The sequence below is a fragment of the Ornithodoros turicata genome, chromosome 10 (genome assembly GCF_037126465.1).
Source record: "Ornithodoros turicata isolate Travis chromosome 10, ASM3712646v1, whole genome shotgun sequence".
Taxonomy (NCBI): domain Eukaryota; kingdom Metazoa; phylum Arthropoda; class Arachnida; order Ixodida; family Argasidae; genus Ornithodoros; species Ornithodoros turicata.
In genome coordinates this window covers 8,827,139-8,852,249 of record NC_088210.1, presented here as the reverse complement: position 1 = coordinate 8,852,249, position 25,111 = coordinate 8,827,139, and the positions used below count along the sequence as shown (strand labels likewise).

The following is a 25,111-nucleotide window of genomic DNA, read 5'->3' as shown; positions in this document are numbered from 1 at the left end:
CATTCATGTATGCCGTTGCCACATCTGACGATCTGGCGTCGTTTTTGTAGGGTGCAGCCCGGCACATGCTATCGTCTCTATACGTCCTGGAGGGAAATGCAGCTGGAAGCGTACCAAGCACCGGAGATGCTGCGCACCAGATTGGAGAACCTGATACTGAAGATAAAGGTACCTTAAAGGGGCATAGAGGGCCATCCCAAAAATTTTCAGATTAGGACGTCTGGTGAAAGTGTGTGTGTCATTTTACCGAACAGTGCAAAAGGTTTTGAAATTTGTTTCCCAGAAAAAAACTCGCATAAACTTGGCTAAATGCGTTCACCCTCAACTTGCCACTTCGGGTGTAACGAGGAGGAGAAGGTATGATGTCACGTTACCAATGACGTTACAGGGGCAACTCTTTCTTGTTCGCGGGTCAGTGGGCATCAGCGCCCTGTCTCTTTGCCGCCGTAAACTGGTTTTGCCAGTTCTCCCTTAAAATTGGGGATAGAAGGATCGGCCGAATAATGGCCGATACAGGAAGCAGTGCTTTTTCAGAGCCCCGAACTGGCCGAGTAGCAGACGACATTAATCTGGACCAATCAGCGAGCGTGGCCCCAGAAGCGTCCGTGCGAGGTCCCAGGCAGATCACAGGCTGGTACTGCTCTCTACCACCATTGCATACGGTCGCTCTTTGCGGCGTACTTTAAATTCAATTTTTGCGATAATTATGACTCTGTGGTGTGAATTACTTCTCATGGTGCATCTTACGGACCTACTTAACAGTTCTATAGGAAGAAAATAGGGTGTTAAAAATTGACTTCTGTGCTACTTTAAAGGAGCACAGAAAGCGCTTCAGTCACGACCATTTTCTTCAAACCAAGCCGTTCACCCGACTTCTAAAACGCACCTTCCGAAGTGATTCACTTGACAGATCACGGAATTCGATTTTGAAAATCGCAACCGCGCGCAATGGTGGCAATGCCCGAAACTAGCCGCCAGAGTGATTTTGACGTCATCGCGGTGCAACCCGCTAACTGATGTGCTTGTTTGGAGAAGTGTCGTCTGCTACACAAAGGGAGAACTGGGAGTAGAAATGAAAAAGAAAAAAAAAGTGCGAATAGGGCACCGGCCCCGATTGGAGCGCTGTCTCCCTTGTAACTGCGATAACATCACAATCCTCCTCCTCCTCCTCCTCGTTTCGGCCTGCAGAGCGAGTCGAGCAAGAATGCGTGCGTCGATGTTCAAGGGTGTTTTATTCCAGGAAAAATACTCTGTATAGATAATTTTTTTCTCTTAGTTGTCACGTCAAGTTACATTATTTCGTAATTCGCCAGAAACAGAAAATCTTTCGGATGGCTTTCCGGGCTCCTTTAAAGGGGCACAAAAATATTGCCTCACTGAATCAGGGTCTCTGCCAACCTGGAAAACCAGGAGTTGTCAGGAAATATTGCTGCGACTTGAAAAGTTGGGGAATTTCTCTCTAAAATTCGCAAAAAAGCGGCTGAAAGTGGTGAGGGGAATCGCGGAGAAAGTGTAGTGACGGCGCGCGGAGTACCACGAGTGCCGATCAGTGGTTGAGCGGCCAATCCGCTGCAACATTACTGCGTGTAGCCGTTTGTCAATACCACTAATATGAATTATGCGTTTTATGCGGTCTTCCTGGCTTTTGGTCTATTTTCAACGGGACTACCTAGATAACAGAGATGTAAAAGGAGATCATATGAGAAATTTTTCATCGATACTGTAAATTCTATCACATACTTGGTGCTTCGCAGCAACTTGCTATGCAGTCATGCGGAAGAACTGGAAGGTAGCACCACTGATTTATCCCCCCCCCCCCCCCCCCCAAAAAAAAAAAAATTGTCTGCAGCACCCACTACCTTACCTATGCTTAGGGCCAGATTTTTTTCGGGTTTTATTTTTCAGCAAAATCGGGTTGTATTTTGCTTCAATAATTCGGGTGTAACCGTGTCCTACTGCACCTGATTCAACCCAATTCTGATTGACTCGGATCGAATCAGGTGTCAACGTTCAGTTTACTCGGCATAATACACACGGCACAGCAGTAGACACAGAGTCCATGCATGTAAGAGGCAGCAGGGTCTCTGTTTTGACAGTTTGTATGAGCATGTTTATGCATTGACAACACTGTTTCCAGAGTTCTGTGTTAGGTGTGATGACTTTGGATCCCCCTGGCCCAGCAGTTTTTGGGGAAATAGCAGGTTAAACCCTGTTTTTCCTGATTTGAATTTGGGGGGGGGGGGGGTAAATATCGGGCATAATTGGGTATAACCGTAAAGTCACGCTCTACCTATGCTACAACACCCCGTACAGGGTGTTCCCTTGCTATTTCAGCTCTAGACACGCGTCAACATTGATACGTTAAAGTAGCACAGAAGTCATTTTTAACACCCAGTTTTCTTCCCATAAAACTGTTAAGTAGGCCAGTACGATGCACCATGCGAAGTAATTTACACCACAGAGTCATAATTATCGCAGGAATTAAATTTAAAATACGCCGCAAAAAGCGACCGTGCGCAACGGTGGTGAAGAGCAGTACCAGCCTGTGATCTGCCTGGAACCTCGCGCTGACGCTATAAGGTGAACGCTCGCTGATTGGCCTGGAGAAATGTTGTCTGCTACTCCGCTGTCGTCTGCTACTCGGCTGTTCGGGGTCCTGATAAAGCCTTTCTCCTTGCTCGGTAATGCTTCGGCCGCTCCTTCTATCCCCAATTCTCCGGGAGAACTGGCAAAACAGGTTTACAGCGGCAAAGGGACAAGGCGCTGACCCCCACTGACCGGCGAACCAGAACGAGTCCCTTATACCGTCATCGGTCACGTGGCATCATACCTCCTCATCCTCGTTATAGCTGGAGTGGCGAGTTAAGGGTGAACGCGCGGAGCTACGTTTATGTGAGATTTTTTCTGGGAAACAAATTGCACACATCAAAACCTTTCGCGCTATTCGGTATAATGACACACATACTTTCATCAGATGTCTTAATCTGAAATTTGTTTGGATGGCCCTCTGTACTCCTTTAAGCTGTTATGACGTAACTAGAATAATGACCCCTCCCCCCATTTTTCTGCAACACAGCTCCTTGCTTGGGATCCTGGATACTAGGATTTGGGACACTGGGTCGCACGTGGGGACCGTTTGTGTCACAGGCATCCATCGAATGTTAACCTAATAGTTCGAATTGAAACAGGCTGTCGTCCAAAAATCCTGACAGCAGCGGGGGCTTGAACGACTCGTCTCACGATTGTCGATCTCCCCTTGAGGCTTTCGCTGTGTTGGTCTGTCTGTGTGTGTTTCAGCCTCGAAACAGTTACTTTCCATCGTGCTAATAGACGAGTTCACAAAATCCCAGAATGCTTAGTGTCGCCTTGAACTGTGGGAGTTTACTAATACGGAAGGAATGGATGGCCTCCAAACTGCTCCGATTTCTTCCCTACCAGTCCGTTTGTCCACGACGTGTCAAGCTCAGCGAAAGCGAACATGTGAAGGATTATTCTTCGTTCCCCCCACTCAGCAAGCGCCCAGGATGCAATGTATGCGCAAAGAGCACTGGGATTTTCCGAACTCGTCTATTGTAGCAACTGAGTAACTCCAGATGATCTCGGAATTTCTACGAGCCATATCCGTGTTGCCTTCCTTTACAGTCCCGATATTGTTACTTGAAGTGTTTTATTACATATCATTGTATATTTCATGAGCTGTTTCACAACCCTGAATTTGAGACACTGAACTTTTTGTTTTTTCTTCTCCTTCCGGAAGGCATCAAAACTAATTCTGGGTTCAGTGCAATATGTATCGCACTGAGGAACGTCCCGTTGCTACGATTGGCTTTTTCGACATATTTTTATACCGAATGATTTAAGGTAACTTGATGCTTTGTTGTGTCCGTCCTTCCATGTTCCAGCCTCAGAACGGGTTTCCATCATGCGAAGCACAACAAGAACGGACAGTTTCTCCACAGTCGCTTTAAACGCTATGCAGACCTAACGCGCAATCCACACTACTCGAAGCACCCGCAGTGCCACCCATAGGCCGTTATTCTAGTTCTGACCCTAGATGAGCGAAATTTGCGCAAGCAGCTCCGCGAGGACAAGAAAAAGATGCAAAATCAAGGGTTTTCGAGGATTGTTAAAAATTCCGGGGTATTCGAGGGTTTCAAGGGCCACGAAAACATTCTATAGTGAGTGGTTTATTACAAAACCTCAAAATGGACGGAAGATTGATCTAGGCCTCATGAAATTCTGTAACAGCTGTACTGGTGCAGTTCTGTATATACAGCTTTGAGTGTATTTGATGGCTTGTTGGTCATTTTCCTACGTTTCTTTTTGGAAACTGCAAGACTGGTCGTGTTGAGTCACTCCAGCAGTGCGACTAGCTGATCTAACCTTCCAGCAATTATAGTGACTTCAAACAAATCTTTTCGTCGACACGACTCAAATACTGTAACACAGTGAAGTAGGCCAGCGCATGGATTGAGAAAAAAAAAAGAGAAACACTGCTAGCCTTTACTGCACCAGGATGCGAAGGGGCTTTTTATTTAGCGATGTCAAACATCAATTCAACAAGAACACATCTACAAACAAATAACAAATCTACCGTACATAATATATTACCATCATCACAACGCGGACATTTTTTGCACAGTCACGTTCGAAATAACGACTCCTATGTGGCAGACTGGGGTTGCACTTCCTCCTGCCTGAGGGCTTCCATCTGTTTCTTGTACTCGGTTCCGAGGCGAGCGCAGTGTTTTTTGTGAGTGAACCAGTGCAACCTCTGGCAGGGGGGCCCGCAGTACTGCACGGACTTGCAGGAGGCACAGCGTTTCTCGGCCTTGGGTTCCCCGCACGTAGTGCAGGAGAGCGACTGGTCCAGGCCCTTCTGGCCCCGCACGGCCTCCGTGAGGATGGAGATGGCGCTCGGCTCGTCGCCGATCTGAACGGCGGACAGCGTGTGCACCAGCTGCTGGAGGAGGCCGCACTCGCGGTACGGGAACTCGCGCACGCATTGGCGCAGCACTTTCTCCAGCTGCACCGGGAAGCCGTCCTCGTCGCGGCCCTTGAGCCAGCTTTTGATGAGGGGCTGCATGTCGTCTGCTTTCCTGCACAGCCCCACGACGAAGGCGAGGTGGTGGAATTTGAGGGCCAGCATCTCGTTGGGCTCGGACGACGCCTTCATTTGTTTCTCGCAGAGTAATTTTAGCACCCGTTCGATATCTTCCACCAAGAGCTTGCGCCGCTCTTGGAGGTAGAGCGCTATGCTCACCGGGTGAATGTTGGTGCGCAAAACGAGATGGTAGAGCGGCGTGCACAGCGCGATCGGCAGCTTGGGTTCTTTCTCGAGGCCGTGGGGTCGGGTGTAATATTCCAGCTCCTCTTTGGGCAAGAAATTGTTTATGATCGAGACGACGTCGTAGTTGCTCACGAATGCTGCCATTTGGGAGGCGGTGCGTCCCAACGTGTTCACCGCGGTCGTCGATGCTCCGTGTTCGAGCAGAAGGCTGACGACGTCGCATTTTCCGGCGAGCCCCGCGAACATTAGGGCCGTGTATCCGGAATCGTGGTAGTGAGAATTGACGTCCGCGCCGCACTCGAGGATGATCTTACAGAGCTCGTAGTTTCCCCTGTAGGCAGCGTGCTGGAGCGGAGTCATGCCATTCTCGTCGAGGCAGTCGATGCGAACGTTGTTTAGAAGCGTTCGCACTTGGGCGACGTCTCCTTCTTGAACAGCTTTATGCAGGGCTGTTTCGCTCTCCGTCAAGTCGCCCTGTTTGACGGCCATTTTGGAAATATGCACTGCGCTCCCATGGTTGACAGCCGTCGGGGAGAGTGTCCGCTGTGCAGCTGTGAAGCAGATGCTCTGGTGCTTTCCTGTTGACAGATACTATTTCGGAATATTAATTACGCTTATATTTCCGCATAACTGCGAACGTGTGGCAAGGCCTATTCCTATCGAGCCATAACGGGTATCCGACATTCAGAGCGACTGCGTTTAATTCGAATTGCGCGCTTAATTCGAATAGATATCCGGTCCCCGTTTAAAGGGACGGTCTCGTACAGCCGGGGCGATTTCGAAACTTTGCCAAAACTGTCTTCACGAGTACTGTACACATACAACCGTCGAAGTTTCATTCAGAAGAACCAAGTCGTTTTCGAGGAATTTGTCGAAATGTGCCGTAATAGCAGACGACGAAACCTGCGCTTCTCTCATGCATACGTCATGCATGACGTCGGCCTGCGAGTACGTCGTCGTTGCCGTGGCAATCGGCACCTGCAGAAGGACCTTGGGTTGAATCGTCCCCTTGCTCTTGAAATGAGGACACTCAGACATATCTCCACGAACAGAGAATGTAGCCCATGCATTGACTGTGGGGTCTCCGATAATGTGGCACATAATCGGATACGTGGAAGCTAAGTACAAGAGTTGCCGCGGTCCCCAGTCACCTCTGAAAGTCGTCTGCTCACGCACGTGCACTAGCGCGCGCAAAAGCAGACGACTTCTGTATACCTATCACGGCTATCACGGACTTTCCCGCAGGGCGACGTAGCGGTTCGGGTTGTTGCCAACACAGATCGCGGCATGCTCTGCAATCTATATAAATTTAATTCGGTCATTTAATAACTGTGACGTGCTTTATCGGGTAAATTTGCAGTATTCCATTTTCAAAAAAGGGTAATCGAGTGGTACACTTGAGAGGGGCAGGGGTTACGAGACCATCCCTTTAACGGGATTACATTGCATTTGCAGAAATGCATTGCTTACGGATAGGGTGAAGGCCAGCATTGACAATATTGAATGATAATTTTGCAGAAATGAGGCATAAGCCAACTGACTATCACATATTTGGCCTTCCTAAAACCATGTGGAGACTGAAAATGAAAAAAAAAAGAAAGAAATAAAATAAGAGAAGAGAGAAGTTGAGAGGTTGAAGGTGAAACGGTGTTGGATACACTGAAGCGACCACAGTTATCTGAGTGCATTGCAAGTAACTTCTTGAAGCGCATGCATCTTCAACTGAAGTTTCCTTGTTGCATGCGCCTTTTCGCTTCAGTACTTATTCCAAATGTACCAAATATGAAGAGTGGAATATTACTGTTGCACCACTAATTAGGCATAAAGAGGACACACTGCCTCGTTGACCAGAAAAAAAAAAAAAAAATTAAAATGTCATGGCTCCTAGCTTCTAGTTATTTTCATGAGAATATGTCGTTTTACAGCCGTCAGTTTTCCTGCAGATTGGCGTATTATCTCCATTGCAAAAAAAAAATATATATATATATATATATAACTTCCCCTACTCCCTACTTCAGTCTCTGGTGTCTTTTCTCCCCTATCTATATTCAACATCCTGGTCGTTCGAACCTAAATTTTGTAGCGTATATATATATAGTATATACTGGGTGCATCACGAAAAACTGACCAGAATTTTTATGAAAACCCTATGAGAGCAACATAGATGTTGTTTTTGCAGTGGAGTTCTACGGCAAGGCGGACATTTTCTCGAAGAAAGTGTGGAACTACAACATGACTAATTACCTAAAATTCGTTAATTAACTTTTTAATTAGGGGATTTCGGGCTCCACTCCACGAGCCCGCTGGTGGGCTGGCTCATCCAGGGGCGGGGATGGGAGGGGGGGGGACCTTCGCTGGGAATGACATTAATTTTGCTGTGTGACAGGGATTATTAGTTTTCTAGTTACTCGTGTCCAGTTTTAAGCCCGCAATCTAGTATCCACATTCTCCTAATAACTTTGTCGCAATTTCAGATTCTGAAGCTGGGGAATGCGCAACAGTTTCTGGAAAAAGCCATGAACCCTCCCTCGCACGATGCCGTACGTCTCTCAGTCGAGTTCTTGGAAAGTCTGGTAAGGGCAAGATACATCTGCGCTCTGAATACAGGCATGGAGTGGTAAGGCGGACTACTGCTTCCTCGCAGAAAGCACTGGATGAGATGGAGATGCTAACTCCCCTGGGGTACCACTTGGCCCGGCTTCCTCTTGAGCCTCAGACAGGAAAGATGATAATCCTTGCCTGCATCTTCTCCTGCCTCGATCCCATCCTTACGGTGGCTGCAAGTCTGAGCTTCAAGGATGCCTTCGTCATTCCACTGGTAACACTGTCACACGCATGCGCTTGCATCTCCCTACAACATACTGGGTGTTTTCTTTTTCTAAATTCGAAAAGGACGCTCTTCCACTCCCATGTCTACCAATGAATTATGTCCTTGCACCAATGAATTGCACCAATGAATTATGTCCTATTGCACTTCGCCACGACCAGCCAAGGGGTAGTACCCATTAGCGCCCTGCTTTAGAAGTAATGTTTTTTCGTGAAACTCATTCGAATTTTTATTTAAATAATGAGCTCCTCCCACTCGTTCACACGGCGCGCAGGTTGTAGGCGGCATTGGACAGACACTTGTAAAAAAGAAAGTCCTTCGATTGGTGCACCGGTTCGCGAATTATTTAGCCCCGGGATTTTGCCGAGACGCCTGGTATTGCCAGGTGGACATCCTATGGGACAGCGTATGCAACTACTGCACGACTGATTATATGAAACTGATAAATTAACTTATTAATTACGTGTCTCCCGTTAAATGCAAGGAGACAGTTAATGTTCAAATTCAACGTCCATATTAAGCTCCTTGAGAAGAGAACATACCTCGAGATATAAATAATGAGGATGGAAGGGCATTGTCTGTCTGCCTCATAAAAGTCTCATAATAACTAGAAACCAAGTTGGCAAAGAGGGGGCATCTCAACAAGTGAGCATATATGGAAGGTCTAACATGTTACCCCGGTGTGGTGTTCTTCCATGTCACAGCATCAGCTTTATACAGAACAGAATATGAAGCAATCCAAGGCCACATGGGGATAGCAGACAAAAAAGAAGAAAGAAAAAAAACATGCTTTGCTCACGCAGCCCAGTGGAAGAAATGCGACTTGGATTGGATTGGATATTAGGGGTGCCAAAGCAGACGGGTGTTCACTAGTTGAAGAGCTACGGCTGTATCCTCCGTTTCAATCATGACGGCTCCCAGACTTGGACGCTGGGAGGAGGTATCGCCTCCGTACAAGTTGTTTTGCCCTCCTTCATTACTCTCTTCCCCAGCTTCTCTTCTACCCTCACCCCTTATGATTTCTATGGTATGCCTATGGTGCTTTTTGCATAGGTCAAATGGTAAATAGGTCCGGGGAACTGCACGAACCTCAGGCTGGGTCAGGCAGATGATGTACAGGTGCTTTTTGCATCTTTCCAAATGCACTTCTGTGCTGAAAAGTATGTGGGGGGCCGGGGGGGGGGGGTACTGCATTAATGATAGACTGTCTGCTGCTCATTGTCATACACATTTCGTATCCTGATCTCTGAGCCTACACTCTTAAAAATGAACTTCACCGCATAGCACGCTCCTAGCCAGCCATCATCTCGAATGATATCGTTATCTGCCCTGATTTGTTGAAAACGGGAGGCGTACGCCTTTTTTGTGACACTTATGCTGCTCATAATTGTCACAAAAAAGGCGTACGCCTCCCATTTTCAACAAATCGGGGCAGATAACGATATCATTCGAGATGCTGGTTGGTTAGGAGCGTGCTATGCGGTGAAGTTCATTTTTAAGAGTGTAGTTTAATTAGGTCTTCTTATGTAAAGCAAAACGTGTACTTTTTTGTTGTTGTGTGGACAACCATGCTTGTTTCTTCTGAGGAAATTAAAGCCCGGTCCTCCTCACATTGAGTAATCCATATTTCGTCGTAGGGAAAAGAAAAAATTGTGGACATGACCAAGTTGCGGTTTGCGGGCGACACCAGGAGCGACCACCTTATGCTAGTCAACGTCTTTCATGTAAGTGGCACTGGAAACCCCGTGACGTGAGTGCAAAGATGACATACCATGCCTCGCCAAATTTTCTAGGAATGGGAAAAGGCGAAACAGGTGGGCAAAGAAGGCTATTTCTGTTACGAAAACTTCCTGTCCAGGTCGACGCTACATGTACGTGCATTTCCTTGCTTTTACAAATGTCACAAACTTGCGAGGTGTCGCGCGTAGTGTTTTACTCGTGTGTGTGCCCTCTCGACCTTGCGGAACACACCACGGGACTAGCAGAGCCACGTATAAAAAAAAGGGGGTCTGGCCATTAGTAGGAGCCTGAGAAAGAGACTCGACCTGTCGTTCAAACTTATTTCGTAGGTAGCTGTTTTCTATAAGGTGACACCAAAAACCAGGGCTGGGCACGATACTTCAAAAAAGTATCTTAGATACCGATACTCGATACCCTCAAAAATTGTATTTTTCCGATACCGATACAAGATACAGATACTTGATACAGATACATGCATATTTATACCCTGTATGTCAAGGCGGTTCACGATACAGGTATCAGCTCCCTGTTTTGTGGCGTAGTGGTTAGGGTGGCCACTTTCCACACCGAGACTGGGAGGTGACATGGGTTCGAATCCTGTCACAGACTATGCTGTCTGAGGTTTTCCCCTGGGTTCTCCGATGACTTTCCGGACGAATGTCGGCACAGTTCCCCCTGAAGTCGGCCCAGGATGCGCACTAATTCCTCTGTCCCCCCCCACTCCTTCCTGCTGTACTGCTCTCTCCGTCTGTCTACGTCTGTACGCGGCTCATAGATAGAGCCTCAAGTTTTAAGGTTTTACCCGATCCTTCCCCAAATTGAAGGTTGCCTCTTTAGGGTGAAACCCGATTTTTACCCGGCAAATTGCCCTCACTGGGATGTCTGTAGGAATGCACTAACTTACTTCTTTGGCAGAAAAATGCAGTTAGATCACTGTTTGTACCAAACCGCTACAGTTAATTTGAATAACTGAGCCCGATTTCTCCCCGAATTTAGCGTACTGCAAGTTTTTTTCACCCAAATTTGCATGAATTTAGTGCACATGTTTATTTACCCGATTTTTACCCCCCGAATGTAGGAAAAAATATTTCCCGAAAGCTTCAGGCTCTACTCATAGACAGTGTTGCTTCGTGGCGCTAACACAGAACTAAAAACAAAATAAGAAAGACGATACAGGTTTGTATACCTTACGTTTACATACGTAATACGGCCCCTAAGGCACAACGAGGGAACACACAAAACAGATATACACTCTCGTATTGCAGAGAAGCGCAGAAGTAGCGGAGGTTTGCAAAACTTGACTGCGTTGTCCTAGTGTTTCAAGTAGAGCACACTTACAGGTGTTGAAGCGTCAGTACCGTATTTTCCGGACTATAGGTCGCACCTTTGTATAGGTCGCATCCCCCCAAAAATGCACAGTTTAGCGCAGAAAATCGTATATAAGTCGCACCTTTGTATAAGACGCACACATGTTTTATTATATACAAGAACTACTAGCTAAAAGCCGTCAAAGGATTCATCCTCCGAGTCGCGTCCGCGTCCTGTCTTCGTGAAACTGTGTTGACCTTCAGTCATCCACGACTCCCACAAACGTCGCAGAACGGCTTTAAAACTCCGATTGACAGATATGTCCAAGGGCTGAAGCATTTTTGTCATCCCTCCAGGGATGATTACGGGAACACAGTTCTTGGACTTGATTTTTCATGTCACTGCAACGTTTCACTAACGACGAAGTGCCTCCCGACAGCCCGGTTGCCATGCTCGACTGCATAGTCAACAACCGATAACTTAAACTTCGCATCATAACTCCTCCAGATACCAGCTGGCGCTATGTTGGGAACCTGACTCCACTGAAGTGAAGGGTGGCGTTTGTTGTTCCCACGTGGTGAACGGGGATGCCGGAAGTGGAAGCCGCTATTACGCGGCGGGACATAGCGCGCGCTGTCAATGGCGATGGGAATTCCGGCTTCAAAAAAAAAAAAAAAAAGTTGCGTATAAGTCGCACCGCTGTATAAGTCGCACCACCAAAAACTTGAGAAAAAAGATGCGACTTATACACCGGAAAATACGGTAATTAATATCATCACGGGATGATGCACTAAAGTAAGTTATAATTGAGACAGTGTGAAGAATGAAGTGTCTGTCCACTCACAAGGCAGCAGTGAGGGAGTACATCTAGTCCACGTTGCCCTCTTATTTGAGAGAGGGAGCAGTATGTGAGAGAGGGAAACTGGGGAGCTGCGCAGGGCAGCTGACTTCCCCGCGTAGCATATTGATTTTTATTCTGTATGCTTCAATATACAGTAGAATCTCAATGATACGAATCTCTCGGGACGACGGAAAATATTCGTATCGTCCAAAATTTGAAGGAATTACACCAAATATAAAAAATTGAGGCGTAAAAAATAGGCAGTGACTGTTCATTTTTCATTGCTCTTAGTGAAAGAAGTCGGTCAAATGCTCTTGCGTCTTCATTTTTTTTTTCGCCATTGCTGCCATGAAATTCGCGAGATGATGCAGATAGGCCCAGCATGTACTTTTCACCCACCTGGTGCACGACTGTGTCTTAAAGCGAGCTTCTCCAAAAGCACGCAGACATTAGGAGAAGCCAGCTTGTGGAATGGTGATACCTAATGTTGCCAGAAGTTGTCCTTATGCGTTCCCTTCAGCCTCCACGCGTTCAGGTCGCTCTTTTTCTATTCCAGTGCGATGTCACATAGCTTCGGGGGTTTATTGTTTGGGGGGGGGGGGGGGGGGTTAAAAATTATCAAAATAGAGATAAGGGCCATGTAATCCATTTGGTGTTATCTCCTCCGCCACCAAAAGGAGAGTCATTGCTTGCACTGCGTAACATATGATCTAAGGAAGTTCGTGTTGAGGATGGTGAGAATCTCCCGCCTCGAAAGGAAAAGGAGCACGACTCGTGACCCAACTCCTATGCCATGTTCGATTTAAAACGAAACTGCCCCGCTGTTGTTGCGACTTAAATGCGCTCATGGAGTCTACGGATTCTCGTAGATGCTCGCAAACATGAGGAAGCAGTTCGTGGACTACCTCAGGGACCTGAATTTCATCAACACTTCCAACGCTAAAGATCCACGGTTCAATCGGAACTCTGGTAAGAAGCAGCAGCGTCTGCATTCATTCGCATTCTGTTTGATCTTGACCCCCATTTACAGATAGCAGCAAGGTGGTGACGGCAGTCATCTGCGCAGGACTGTACCCAAACGTGGCCAGGGGAAGCTTTACGAAGAACCAGAGGTATAGTCGATTGTCGTCGATCATTGACTGTTGCTGAAGAGGGAAAAAGGCATCGTAATGCTCACATTCACTACATCTCTAGATGAAGGGCCGTGCAGCCAACAATTGGTCACGAGGCAAACGCCAGCGAAAGCAGAGTCGGTTGATGTAGGAGGCTATTAAATGATTCACGGTGTGATTCATGTACAGAGTGTTTCTTTTTTGCTGAAACATATTTTCTTAAAAAGGGGAGTTGCCTTAGGATTTTCTTTTGTCATTGCTAAGGCCCTTCTTTTTCTGCTGCGGCAAATCCCGAATTCCGCAGCAGGGAACTGTGAATTCTGCATTTTTCCGCGGTAAAAGGCAAATTGCCCTAGTTCAGACAGAAAATACTCTCTGTTGGCTCTTTGTGTGGAGGAACACGGTTACAACTCCAAAAACTTTTGTGACTTAGCACAACAAGGTACGCTGTACTTTCTTCCGAGAGGGAGTGACGTTTGTCACTGACTATCAAATTGTACTTGCTAAGTGACCTCTCTGCACGTACAGAGTTTACTGTCACACAGAGATACTTGACAGCTATGGACACCAAAGCGGGGGTCAGTGTTTGTATTCCACTCTAGAATCCCAATACGTTAGAGGGTTGTTCCAGCACACAGATGGGGCCATATCACGGCCTGGTGACCTTATCCGATTGGCACATCTACGCTGGAACGCACGTCGACCCGGTGCGAACAAAGTCCGTTCATCTCGCGCATAAACTGAGTTAAGCGCGCAGTTTCTGCAAAATTCTGCGCAAAACCTCATATTCCGCAGCAGACCTACAATTCCGCGAATTTTTGCAGAATCGCGGAATCGCAGAAAAGAAAGGGCCTTAGTCATTGCATTACTCGACGTGGCTGCTACTAGGAAGCCACATTTTTGTGTAGATCTCGCGGGCCAATGAGTAGCGCCCCTAGCGGATCGTGCTTGCGGATGCTGACATGGCCGTTATAATCTAGTAGGTCGCGATTATGATAACCTTTTTCTCTTTCGTCTCCCTCTCCTGATGTCGATGAACTCGGAAGTCTGCCAGTGTGTAGGCCCCATAGTCACCACACTTTCTGTATGTTGCATGAACTGTGCACAAGTTATTCAATTTATTAGAAAGTTTTAGCGAAGCATTATGATGTCCATATGATTCTGTAAATTTCAGACTGAAGACATTGTGTACAAAGACAGAGAAATCTGTGGTACTTCATCCAAAGTCTGTCAATTGCATGCAAAGTGGATTCTGGAGCGAATGGTTCGTGTACTACACCAAGATTAAGTCGACGAGGGTGAGGTTTTATTAAATACATATATAAACGTATGTACAAGTGGGATGAGAGGAATGTGGTTGACCACGAAAAATGAAGATATTCAGTAAGAATCAGAAGTGGAAACAGTGCCTCTACAGGAAAAGGTATAACAGGGGGACTTTATTGTTAAAAACTAAGAGCGTGTATTCGACATTTCGACAGCGGTGCTGTCTTCAACAGGAATGGGGTATTATGGTGAGCAGGTATTCGACGTTGAGGTATTATGGTGAGGCATGACAATTCCAAAGAATGAGAGTGAAGTATGTACAAGGGGAGAGGGCAACACACATGCTTTGTCAAACACTTTGTGTGCTGCCCTCTCACCCTTGTACATACTCCACTCTCATTCTTTGGAATTGTCATGCGTCCCCATAATATCCCATTCCTGTTGAAGACAGCACCACTGTCGAAACATCGAATAGCCACTCTTAGTTTTTAATAACAAAGTCCCCCTGTTATACAGGGTGTTACCCTATAAAAGTCTACCCGTGCCGCCATGCCGTACTCGCCAATTACTCAATGCAGGTGGCACATTGTGCGATCTTCATATAGAGCTCATAAGGACATTTAATCTTGGTAAATTTTGAAGTGATTGGGCGCCGCAGCACGAAGTTATAACTCAAAACGTGCAATTCCCGTAGTGAAAACAGCCAAGATGGCGCCGCTCAGTAAGCAGACGACATCCATTTTGGGTGTCGTCTGCCGAGTACGTCGGCATTTTTCGTTGCTCACGTTGCTTGCTTCTGAGCAAAATACGACAGTTACACCAAAGCAAAATGAAAACTACAGTTGCAGCACGTCGTCGTCTGGGGAGCAGCATGTCAAATGCTCTTCTCAACGCCGCCATCTTGATTGTTTTCCCTACGGGAATTGCACGTTTTGAGTTATAACTTCGTGCTGCGGCGCCCAATCACTTCAAAATTTACCAAGATTAAATGTCCTTATGAGCTCTATATGAAGATCGCACAATGTGCCACCTGCATTGAGTAATTGGCGAGTACGGCATGGCGGCACGGGTATACTTTTATAGGGTAACACCCTGTACATTCTCCTGTAGAAGCACCGTTTCCACATATGATTCTTAAATATCTATAAATGTATGTATATATATATATATATTTTTTTAATGCAGTTTTTTTTACCATGAGTTGGATACAAGATGCAGAGTTTACGAAATTGCTTTTTGTTTTTTTAATGTATTACAATTACTGATTCCTTTTTCATGCTTAGTCATACACTCTCAATGTCATTAATCTGACCAAGTAATGCTGTTACTCTGGCATTGTAATTACATTTTCTGAGAAGTCTCTAACACAGCCGTAGGTGGTGTTTGAAATGCATGCTGCAAAGAGACAGTCCTTGCTATACATTACCAGTGATTGTGATTACAATTTCTGTGCATCTCTGATTTCACCAAGAGATGCGCAAGAGACAGCAGTATGCAGTACATATATATACGTGGTAGGACTCAAAAGTTCCCGGACTGAGCCAATAACTTAAACGTTTTTGCAGTAGAGCGACTACGACAACGTTTCTATGTTACTACGTTCTCCCCCTCCTCTAAAAGTGGTTTGACCCAAATCACGTGGTTAAGTGGCCCACCACGGCGTCGTATTTTGTAGGCGGGTGCATTTAGTAACCGGCGATTGAAAGAAAATGGTGTTTGATGACCAGAGATTAATATAAAATTTTGTGTTCGCTCGGGAAAGAGTGCTACGGAGACTTACGAAGTGTTGAAGCATGTGTACAGCAGTGATGCATTATCGCAAACGCAAGCTTTTGAGTGGCATCGACGTTTCAGAGAAGGCAGGGAAAGCGCCGAAGATGAACGCGTTGGCAGTCTGCAGACTTTCCGCACCGCTGAAAACTTGACTTTCTTGCGAAAACGAAACCAACTGTTTTGCACCATCCTCCTTACTCCCCCGATCTCGCCCCCCCCCCCCCCCCCCCCCCCCCCCCCGTGACTTCAGCCTGTTTCCTGAACTGGCAAGTCGCTTGCAGCGTCATCGATTTCAATCTGCAGATGAGGTTAAAAGTGCATCGCCGGCTGAATTAAAGGACATGGCTAAAAATGGATTCCAGGAATGTTTCGTTGACCTGTAAAGGCGATGGCAAAAGTGTGTTGTTGTGCAAGGGTCTTGTTTCGAAGGAGCGTGTGTTTCAGCAATTTAATTGATAATACTTTTTAAGTTATAGTCTATAGGGCCTGACTTTTTAGGGTTAAACCCGTATCCGCCCGATATTTACCCCCCGAACGAAATCTGTAAAATTCGGGTTTAACCCGAATCTACCCGAAAGCATCCGGGTCGCGTGGCACACTCATAAGCGTGCATTAAAATAAAGTTTGATAACATTGCTAAACATTAGTTCCATGTTAAGACAAATTTTTATTAAACAAAAAAAAAATCACCCGAATACACCCGAATTTCTGACGACAGAATATGCCGTAACGGGATTTAACCCAAATACACCCGAATTTTCAAATGAAAATATCACCCGATATTTACCCCCCGAATTTGGCCAAAAATAAAACCCGAAAAAGTCAGGCCCTAGTTATAGACTCAGTCCGGGAACTTTTGAAATCCTGCATCGTATTATCATCTAAATGGGCCACTATTAGTAAGATCTTATAGCAACGTAGAAGTAGTTAGTGTTCAAGGTGGCTGGGAAGAAACAGAATATACCTGCACCAGGCATAACACGTAACTGCTGGCTTTAGACAATACCCAAGTAATGAGTAATGTCATCACGCCTTACCCGGTCGTAAAGTAAGAGCATTACATTAAAACCATCCACGAAACGTAATGCATTTGCTCCTCACCTCTGTGTAGGTGTTCCTGCATGATGTGACACCTGTCTCTGCACTTCCTTTGCTGCTCTTTGGAGGGCTGCTCAAGCTAGATGGGTCACTTGTGCTGCTGGATGGCTGGATCTCTATGGCATGCCAGCCTGAACTAGGCATACTGATCAAGGTGGGTTCTATGCTCACAGTTACAGGGCCAACTAGTGTCAGTTTTTATTGATTCCTTCTTCTGCCGTTGGCACGAAAAGCAAGGGGGTTAAGAACACTACAGGTTTTCCCACCGATTTTAGTCCAAGTGCCAGCTAAATTAATCCATGTGCCATGCAAACCTTATGGGGCATGGATTAATTTAGCTGGCACTCTGATTAAAATCGCCGGGAAAACCTGTAGAGATGGGATGAATCAAAAATTTTTTCGAATCCGAATCCAAGGAGGGTTCTACAAATCCACGAATCTTACGAATCTCGAATCTTTCGAATCCTTTCTTTAAAAAAAGTTTAAGAAGCCAGATAAAAAAAAAACTTATACATAGTGAAAAGTGTCTTGAAGCAGAATAGGATACCTATCAAGTTAAATAATGCTTCAGTTTCACGAGAAAATATACCCATATAGTTCTTCTTAAACGTAATTTATTTAACATGAGAGAAACTGATGTTCTGAGGCCGGAACAACATACAAGGGACAGATACAAACAAAGCCTCAAATTGCCTAAGAAATCAACGATGAAAGATGAAAGTCACTGAAAAGGTTAGCCAGCTGTAGGGATCGAACCCACATCTTCTGGATTACTGTAATCCAGAAGATGTGGTTTCGATCCCTACAGCTGGCTAACCTTTTCAGTGACTTTCATCTTTCATCGTTATTTAACATGTTGTTCATCGACCACAAGAAATGCATAAATTCTCGAGTCTGAATTATTTCCATAAAAGTAAGCAACAATCAAAAGCAAATCCAGGTTACTTTTAAACTTTTAATGGAGCAGTTCCTGCCTGAATTCTTTCAGTCCACAGCAGTGTAAACAAACAAACAAGAAAATACCCGTCGGCCAATGAGGCTTTCGACGGACTCCAATTTGAAAAGGGAACAAACAAACGTGATTGGTGGATTCGAAAGATTCGATTCGCCATTTTGTGTACCGGGATTTGGATTTCGGTTGGCACATCCCTATAGAACACCTAACTAAGCAGCGCATGCATTGGTCAAGCCTATGACAAGCCTATGGGGGGTGGGGGGAGGATCTGGTGCCGGCCATGTGCTTCGGCAAGTGCAGTTAAAAAGTAATGATGCATTCAGGATTTGCTTTGACTCATCAATGTGCCAATGGAGAGGAACAGTCAAGGATGACTACGGTCACCAAATGATGACTCTGACTTCAAAAAATTCCGACTTTCCCTTCTTTTCTTTTTTTTTTACAAAGCTGCTGGCACGGTCAAACCTATGTATGTATGATGCGCATTCGCACAGCAAAGCAGACGCATATAGATTCTTTCCTAAAGTCAGTTTGAATGTTACGAGCGAAGGCTTTTGAAATGAAGTGGATTTAATGCCCCTCACTAAAAATTCGGACTGATTCTGTGGCTCCTAGACGCCCAAAAAATTGGCCATTCTTTCCTTCTTTGCTTTGTTCACACGTCACCGCTAAATTTTTTCTAAAAACAATTATTTGGCCTATTCCAGGAATACCAATTCTAAATTCCAATGCTCTATAAACATTCGCTAATATCCCTGCCACGGGGCGGTCTACACTTTAATGACCGTTGAACATATGCGTAGCATCACAAAGTGTATAAAATGTTATACCTAGACCCAGAAGTTTTAGGGTTAAACCCGATTTTCCCCCGAATTTGCACCCCGAATCGAGGTTCACCGGTTTAGGGTTAAACCCGATTTCTACCCGCAAAACTGCACCTAAGCTCGGCACCTCATGGCAATGACATACTAATTTTTCACAAAATACACGGTTGATCTCAACATCTGATACTCTGGATAGGCTGTACAACGAACGTTTGTTCGACAATAGAGCCCGATTTATCCCCAAATTCAGTCTGATGGTAATTTTTCCACCCGAATTTGCACGAATTTTCGACATCAAGTGATTGACCCGAATTTTACCCCCCGAATTTGGAAAAAAATAAAACCCGAAAACTTCAGGGTCTAGTTATACCCCTGTCATGAGTTTGGGGATTCGAGTTTCTTCCCATTCGTTTTTCCCTCTCGCACCGACAGCGTACCCTCGCAGTGGAGGGGTATCAAAAACGACGACGATAAACCGTTCGAAGAAACAAAAGACAAATGAAAAGTTGTACTCCAATATTTTATCACGAATTCGATAACTTTTGACACGAAGGAAGGAAGGAAGGCTAAACACTGTCTTTCGGAGAATTACCCTCGTTTCCAGTCGCCACGTTGCCAAGTGCGGCGCAGATAGGCTTCTTAGAAAGCAACGATTTTGTGAAATAATCTAATGTTTCGATAGCTTTGAAGAAATAAAAATATAACTAATGCACATGTATAATGCTTCATACGTTCGGGCCTGGCGTCTTAATTAGGGGTGTGCGAATCCGAATTTTTTAAGTCAAATCTAATATCGAATCGAATGGGGGAAAAAATTCCGAATACCAAATTGAATATCGAATATTCGTGCAAAATTTACAATATGTGACTTTCGCACTAAAAGTTTTCCATTTTGTAGCCTATGGCTTTAGTGTAGTTCTTGTGGCATTAACTGGCACAAGAGAGACACGCAGTTCTTCCGTTTAAAGCCTATACAGTCAACCCTCGATTTATGAACACCCTCGGTTCCCCGAAAAATTGTTCATAAATCAAGGGATTCATAAATCGAAAATTCCTTTAAGTGAGTACTATCGAGCAAATGGAACAGTATTTCCGTGTTGGTATTGTGTTTATAATGCAATATATTGTGTAATTTTGCTTTCGACCATGCCTTCTGCTGTATCAATCTCACAAAGCACAGATGTTAGCGCATTCACACTCTGTTTATTATGCAATACTAAATAGTTTAATTTTGCCTTGGACGATGCCTTCCGCTGTGTCAATCTTGGAAAGAGGAGATGTCAACACATTCGCGCTCAAGCTCAACTGGTCTCGGATTTCCTCTGGGGTTTTTAACCTATGTTTATTAATCTCCGGGTGACAGCGGACACCTTATTCATGAATAGAGGTCAGGAACACTTCTGCAAAAACCCGTTTGTTGTTCGGATTTCGAGGGGTTAAGAACCGAGGGTGCAATACCTGGAAAACGTTTTGTCTTTTGAGGCGTCATTCATAAGACCAGAAATAATCCCTTTGAAGGTTTTTGTTGGCCTCGGAACGATCCGTTCATAAATTGAGGGCAAAAACGCTGGACAACTCCTAGTTGGTTCCCAGAAATTCCATTCATTATTCGAATATCGAGGTTCATAAAACGAGGGGAAAATGCATGTAAAAAGTTTGGTTCCTCGTGCTAGTGTTCATAAAACGAGGGAATTCATAAATCGAAGGTTCATAAATCGAGGGTTGACTGTACTCTTTAATTTTACATCAGAGTGCTTCCTGCTTTTCAGGTGAGCCTACACTTACTGGAGTACTGGAGTGGTTACCTTCATTTCAAAATTTTATGTCATGCAGTAGCATATTATACGGATGAGGCTGTAATTGTTTCAGATAACCACAGGCCATTTGTGAAACAAACAAATTGGCATCCTGCCTCAGCTTTGCCATGAACACATTTTGGTTTCTTTGCACTCGCCCTAGGAAGTTGCACTACTGAAATTTAGACGTAAAGGACAGCTTTAAGACACCCTTCTTGTTCGTGGGCTGTAGTCATTATTCGAGAGTTCCAACTTTTTAAAGGCAACCTCACAGGCATCAAATCAAAGTCCCTCGTCGGCACCGCTAAACTGCATGTGGGAGGGGTGCCACCCCTTCCACAGACGATGTCTACAAAAGTAACTTTGGATAACGTTATCTTGAAACACCGTCCCGCTTGTGTTGGTCCTGCAGCAAGGGCAATTTTGTAAAGCAGGCTTCACCGCAAGCACGGAAGCATCAGGTGAAGCCCACTTTCGGGTTGTGTCGTTCATATTCGTGGAACAGTCGAATATTCGAAAAATCGAATATTGGATATTCGATTCGCGAATCGAATAATTCGAGCGTTTGATATTCGATTCGAATTCGAGAATTCGAATTATTAACTAATTCGATTGATGTTGAATTCTTAATTATTGACGATGACATCATTGCCGAATGACATTCAATTTCTTCGTGTAGCTTCGTGAACACTGGAGCACTGCCACCCAGATACCGAAGGCATGCTTATTGCCTCCTTTCCCTCCTTCGCTACATGGGCGCATAAAGTCAGATCTCTTCCGCGACTGCGATTCGCCGCTCTGCGAAGTTCGGAACTTACCGGTGATTGCAGCTAACTTGGGACCTGTAGACCTGAATTTTGAGATAAAAGAGTGCAACACTTTTCCCAGAAAGTTGGTCTTGAGACAGATATGGGACCAGCTTTTGTGCTTTACTTTAAAGCTTTTCCATTTAGTGTGCAGCGATGCTCGATCACTACTCACAGACAACTGTGGTTCGTTTCCATGGCTACGGCCGCTGAAAGCACATTCGCGATTCGCTGCCCCATTAAAAACACACTCCCGATTGGGTGGCTCTTAGTTGTTACGTCACGTTCACGAGTAAATAGGCGTTCTCTATTCAGGTGGTGTTGATCGGAGCCAATGGTCTCCGAGTAGTTGACACGTTACACACTTGGTGGCACTGCACGCATGTTCAGTGACCGTTGGTTTCAGTCACCTTCAGTTCCTTTTTTTTTTGTCTACCAACGTGTCTTTGTTCGGGAATTGAGAGGAACTTCTTTAATCTCCGAACCGTTTTGTTGTGAACGGGTTACCGCCGTTAATTTTTACGGTTCTGCTCCAATTCGGGCTCAACAGTGTCATGAAAATTTTTTGTTCGGGCAAAAATAGTGGTTCATATACGTTCTTTGGTTCGGGTTCGGTTCGACACCCTGGTTAAAAGAAGCCTGGAACTAAGTTACCTGAAAAAGGAACGAGTTCCTCTGAAAGTTACCACGCCGCAAAAGTAGCGAGTTAAGTTACAAGTTACCACAAAAAGGAACTTAGTTACAGTAACGAGCTACCTCGAACTCTGGTTAGGATCCTGTAGAAGAAAAATTTTAAGTAAAGCAGAATGTCACGCTATGCATTTTCTAGAGGTTCAAGTACCCATATATATCAAATTTTTAGAATCCATGGTTTGCAAACCCTGGTGTGAAGTGACGTGAATGCAAAGCAGCTGCAAGAACAAATGGCAGTGCTTGTGTGGAATAGGAGATTGTAAATGCATGGGGCAAGATTTTGATTGATTTTCAATTTTTCTTTCTACAAGACCACACAAGATAAGTGGCTATCAGTCTGCAAAATTTGGGTAGGCCATACCCATGTCTTCTAATTTTTGCGGTGTGATGAAAATGTGCAATGTTTTTCTAGGCAAACCCTGTAAGTAATAAGTAAATTTAACATTTAGTTCGAGTAGGTGTCTATGGCATGCCAGCAGCTGGCACTTCCAAGTCGATGCACGATCGGGAGTCCAATGCAGCCAGACAGCGTTGGCGGAAGTTCAAATGAACGGATTGCAAATTACTGTATTTACTCGCATAATTTGCGCACCCGCGTTATTGAGAGCGGATATCTGGCACGCACGTATATGAGCGGTAGTGGGCCGGCATTTTTGCCCCCGGAACGTTGGCAGTTGCCCGGTATTTGGGTACTTCTTTCACACTTGCGCAATGCAGTGATAACATCAATATTGGAGCCTATAATATAACTAGGGCCTGACGTTTTCGGGTTTTATTTTTGGCCAAATTCGGGGGGTAAATATCGGGTGATATTTTTCATTTGAAAATTCGGGTGTATTCGGGTGATTTTTTTTTTGTTTAATAAAAATTTGTCTTAACATGGAACTAATGTTTAGCAATGTTATCATACTTTATTTTAATGCACGCTTATGAGTGTGCCACGCGACCCAGATGTTTTCGGGTAGATTCGGGTTAAACCCAAATTTTACCGATTTCGTTCGGGGGGTAAATATCGGGTGGATACGGGTTTAACCCTAAAAAGTCAGGCCCTATGTATCCTCGAGCTGCTGTTCTAATTGTCCCACGGTTTATTTGTTGGGATAGGAGGTGCGGCGAGAGCTCGATGGAATCCTGGAAAAGAAGATAAACCGGAATGGGGACGACCAGTTATCTGGCGCGCAGATGCGCCTTCTAGACGTCATCGTCCACATTCTGTCCAGAGAGACCAGCAGCATTCCAGATATGTTTCCCAGCAACAAAGAACAACTGTGATAAAGTTTAGTTTTTATTGCTTCTTCACCTTCTGCTCTGATGGGGGAACCTGCAAGCAGAGGAGATGAAAGTGTCAGTGCTGTGGTACATAGTATGTACATATGTGGTATGGACAGCTATAATGGACAGCTATAAAGTGCAAACATTTCAAACTGACGTTTCCATTCTCTGATGGGCGCCTGAGCCCATTTTGCCCCACACTTGATGTAGCTTTGGGTTTTACCATTTTTAAAATATTTCAAGGGCCGTAAAGAATACAGTCAAACATTATAAAAAGACTGTCACAGTCCGGTCAGCGCCCCACAGGGCGCAATGCATACATAGCGAATTCCTTTCTATAGAGGTGTGTGAATACTCGAAATTTCGAATACGAATTGTTCTATTCTATCCGTAAAAGTTTGAGTATCATAGCAGCTTACTACAAAGCTGTTGTGTGCTGGAATTTGTACATTGCGGTAACAGTGACAAGCATGTACAGTACAATAGCTACAAAGTGACGCGCGGAGCTTTCGAGGTACGCTGATCTGCAAATGCATCGCTACACGTTCGGCAGCTGAAACTGAAATCAGTACACAGTTGTGTACAGCCACCATTTCAAAGTCTGCTCCAGCCAAACGTGAAACCACAGTACACTTCACGCATCATCAGCACAGTCACAGCTTTATTGGACTGCCAACAAAAACCCTGAACGTTCGTGCGGGGCCTGCACTGTGGTGAAATCTTGATTAAACATCGAAATTTGGCATTGAGCTGTTCAGCATGCAGCTGCATACGCGTGATGAGCATAGCCATAGAACATCGTCGAGGATCGCGGTTTTATTGCACTAATGAATGAGGGTGTTCCAAACTATGCATTACTGCCAAGAACGATGGTATTTGTGGGACCGCAGTGCTGCCAGCGCCACCTACGTACAGAAGGCCCTCCCGCGATTCGCTGTTCTATGAATTCAAGAACTGGCAAATGACTGCACCTAACATATAACCTGTAGATTTTGAACCTGTTGACAAAAAGTGCAGCACGCTTTTCAAAAAGCAGTCTTGAGAAAGATACGGGACCATTTTGCACTTTATTTTGAAGTTTTCCCCATTTAGTATGCGGGGACGTTCATTCGCTGTTTGCAGACGACAGTGGTTCGTCTCCACGACTATGAGCGCTTATAGCACATTCGTGCTGTGGATGTGATGACAGTGAAAACAGTGGATGTAATGAGGCAAAGCTCACTCGCAGAAATGGCCGTAACGACACCTCGCTTTATTACTATTCGAAAAATATTCAAAAATTTCAAATGCCAAAAATAGATTGCGTATAGCATCAGATATTTGTTGCATGTTCGAAATTTTGAATATTCGCACAACTCTACCGCTTTCTTATGCCTGCATATGTCCAGAGCTGTTTGAATTCATAATCGGGTGAGGTTAAGCTGCTTTAATTAGCAGTTTTCATCGTCGTAAGCATCCACTCTACCTCATTCGCCTGCGACAATGGCGACACTGCTCACCGACTTCCCAA

General features: G+C 45.1%; 3 protein-coding genes across 5 annotated transcripts in view; 1 reads left to right on the top strand and 2 right to left on the bottom strand.

Moving 5' to 3' along the window:
* LOC135370096 (ATP-dependent DNA/RNA helicase DHX36-like) overlaps positions 1 to 23,753 on the top strand; it is a 53,430-nt gene extending 29,677 nt beyond the window's left edge. For both annotated transcript variants that reach the window (XM_064603786.1, XM_064603785.1), the window contains exons 16-25: positions 51 to 168; positions 7,765 to 7,863; positions 7,935 to 8,108; positions 9,755 to 9,841; positions 9,911 to 9,988; positions 12,876 to 12,975; positions 13,037 to 13,118; positions 14,293 to 14,416; positions 17,269 to 17,409; positions 23,434 to 23,753. In XM_064603786.1, coding sequence (XP_064459856.1) covers positions 51 to 168; positions 7,765 to 7,863; positions 7,935 to 8,108; positions 9,755 to 9,841; positions 9,911 to 9,988; positions 12,876 to 12,975; positions 13,037 to 13,118; positions 14,293 to 14,416; positions 17,269 to 17,409; positions 23,434 to 23,601 — 1,171 coding nt within the window. In that variant the 3' untranslated portion in view covers positions 23,602 to 23,753. The remainder of the gene's footprint in view (positions 1 to 50; positions 169 to 7,764; positions 7,864 to 7,934; positions 8,109 to 9,754; positions 9,842 to 9,910; positions 9,989 to 12,875; positions 12,976 to 13,036; positions 13,119 to 14,292; positions 14,417 to 17,268; positions 17,410 to 23,433) is intronic.
* Positions 4,498 to 5,799, bottom strand: LOC135370097 (ankyrin repeat and MYND domain-containing protein 2-like). Its single transcript, XM_064603787.1, has one exon. It carries the CDS (start codon positions 5,777 to 5,779, stop codon positions 4,664 to 4,666), a length of 1,116 nt encoding a protein of 371 aa, XP_064459857.1. The 5' UTR covers positions 5,780 to 5,799; the 3' UTR covers positions 4,498 to 4,663.
* The window catches only part of LOC135370098 (COP9 signalosome complex subunit 7b-like), a 337,544-nt gene continuing 336,034 nt past the window's right edge, over positions 23,602 to 25,111 (bottom strand). For both annotated transcript variants that reach the window (XM_064603789.1, XM_064603788.1), the window contains exon 8: positions 23,602 to 23,650. In XM_064603789.1, coding sequence (XP_064459859.1) covers positions 23,626 to 23,650 — 25 coding nt within the window. In that variant the 3' untranslated portion in view covers positions 23,602 to 23,625. The remainder of the gene's footprint in view (positions 23,651 to 25,111) is intronic.

Coding starts and splice junctions, on each gene's coding strand:
- LOC135370097 (XM_064603787.1), bottom strand. CDS start 5,779: ATGGCCGTCAAACAGGGCGACTTGACGGAGAGCGAAACAGCCCTGCAT.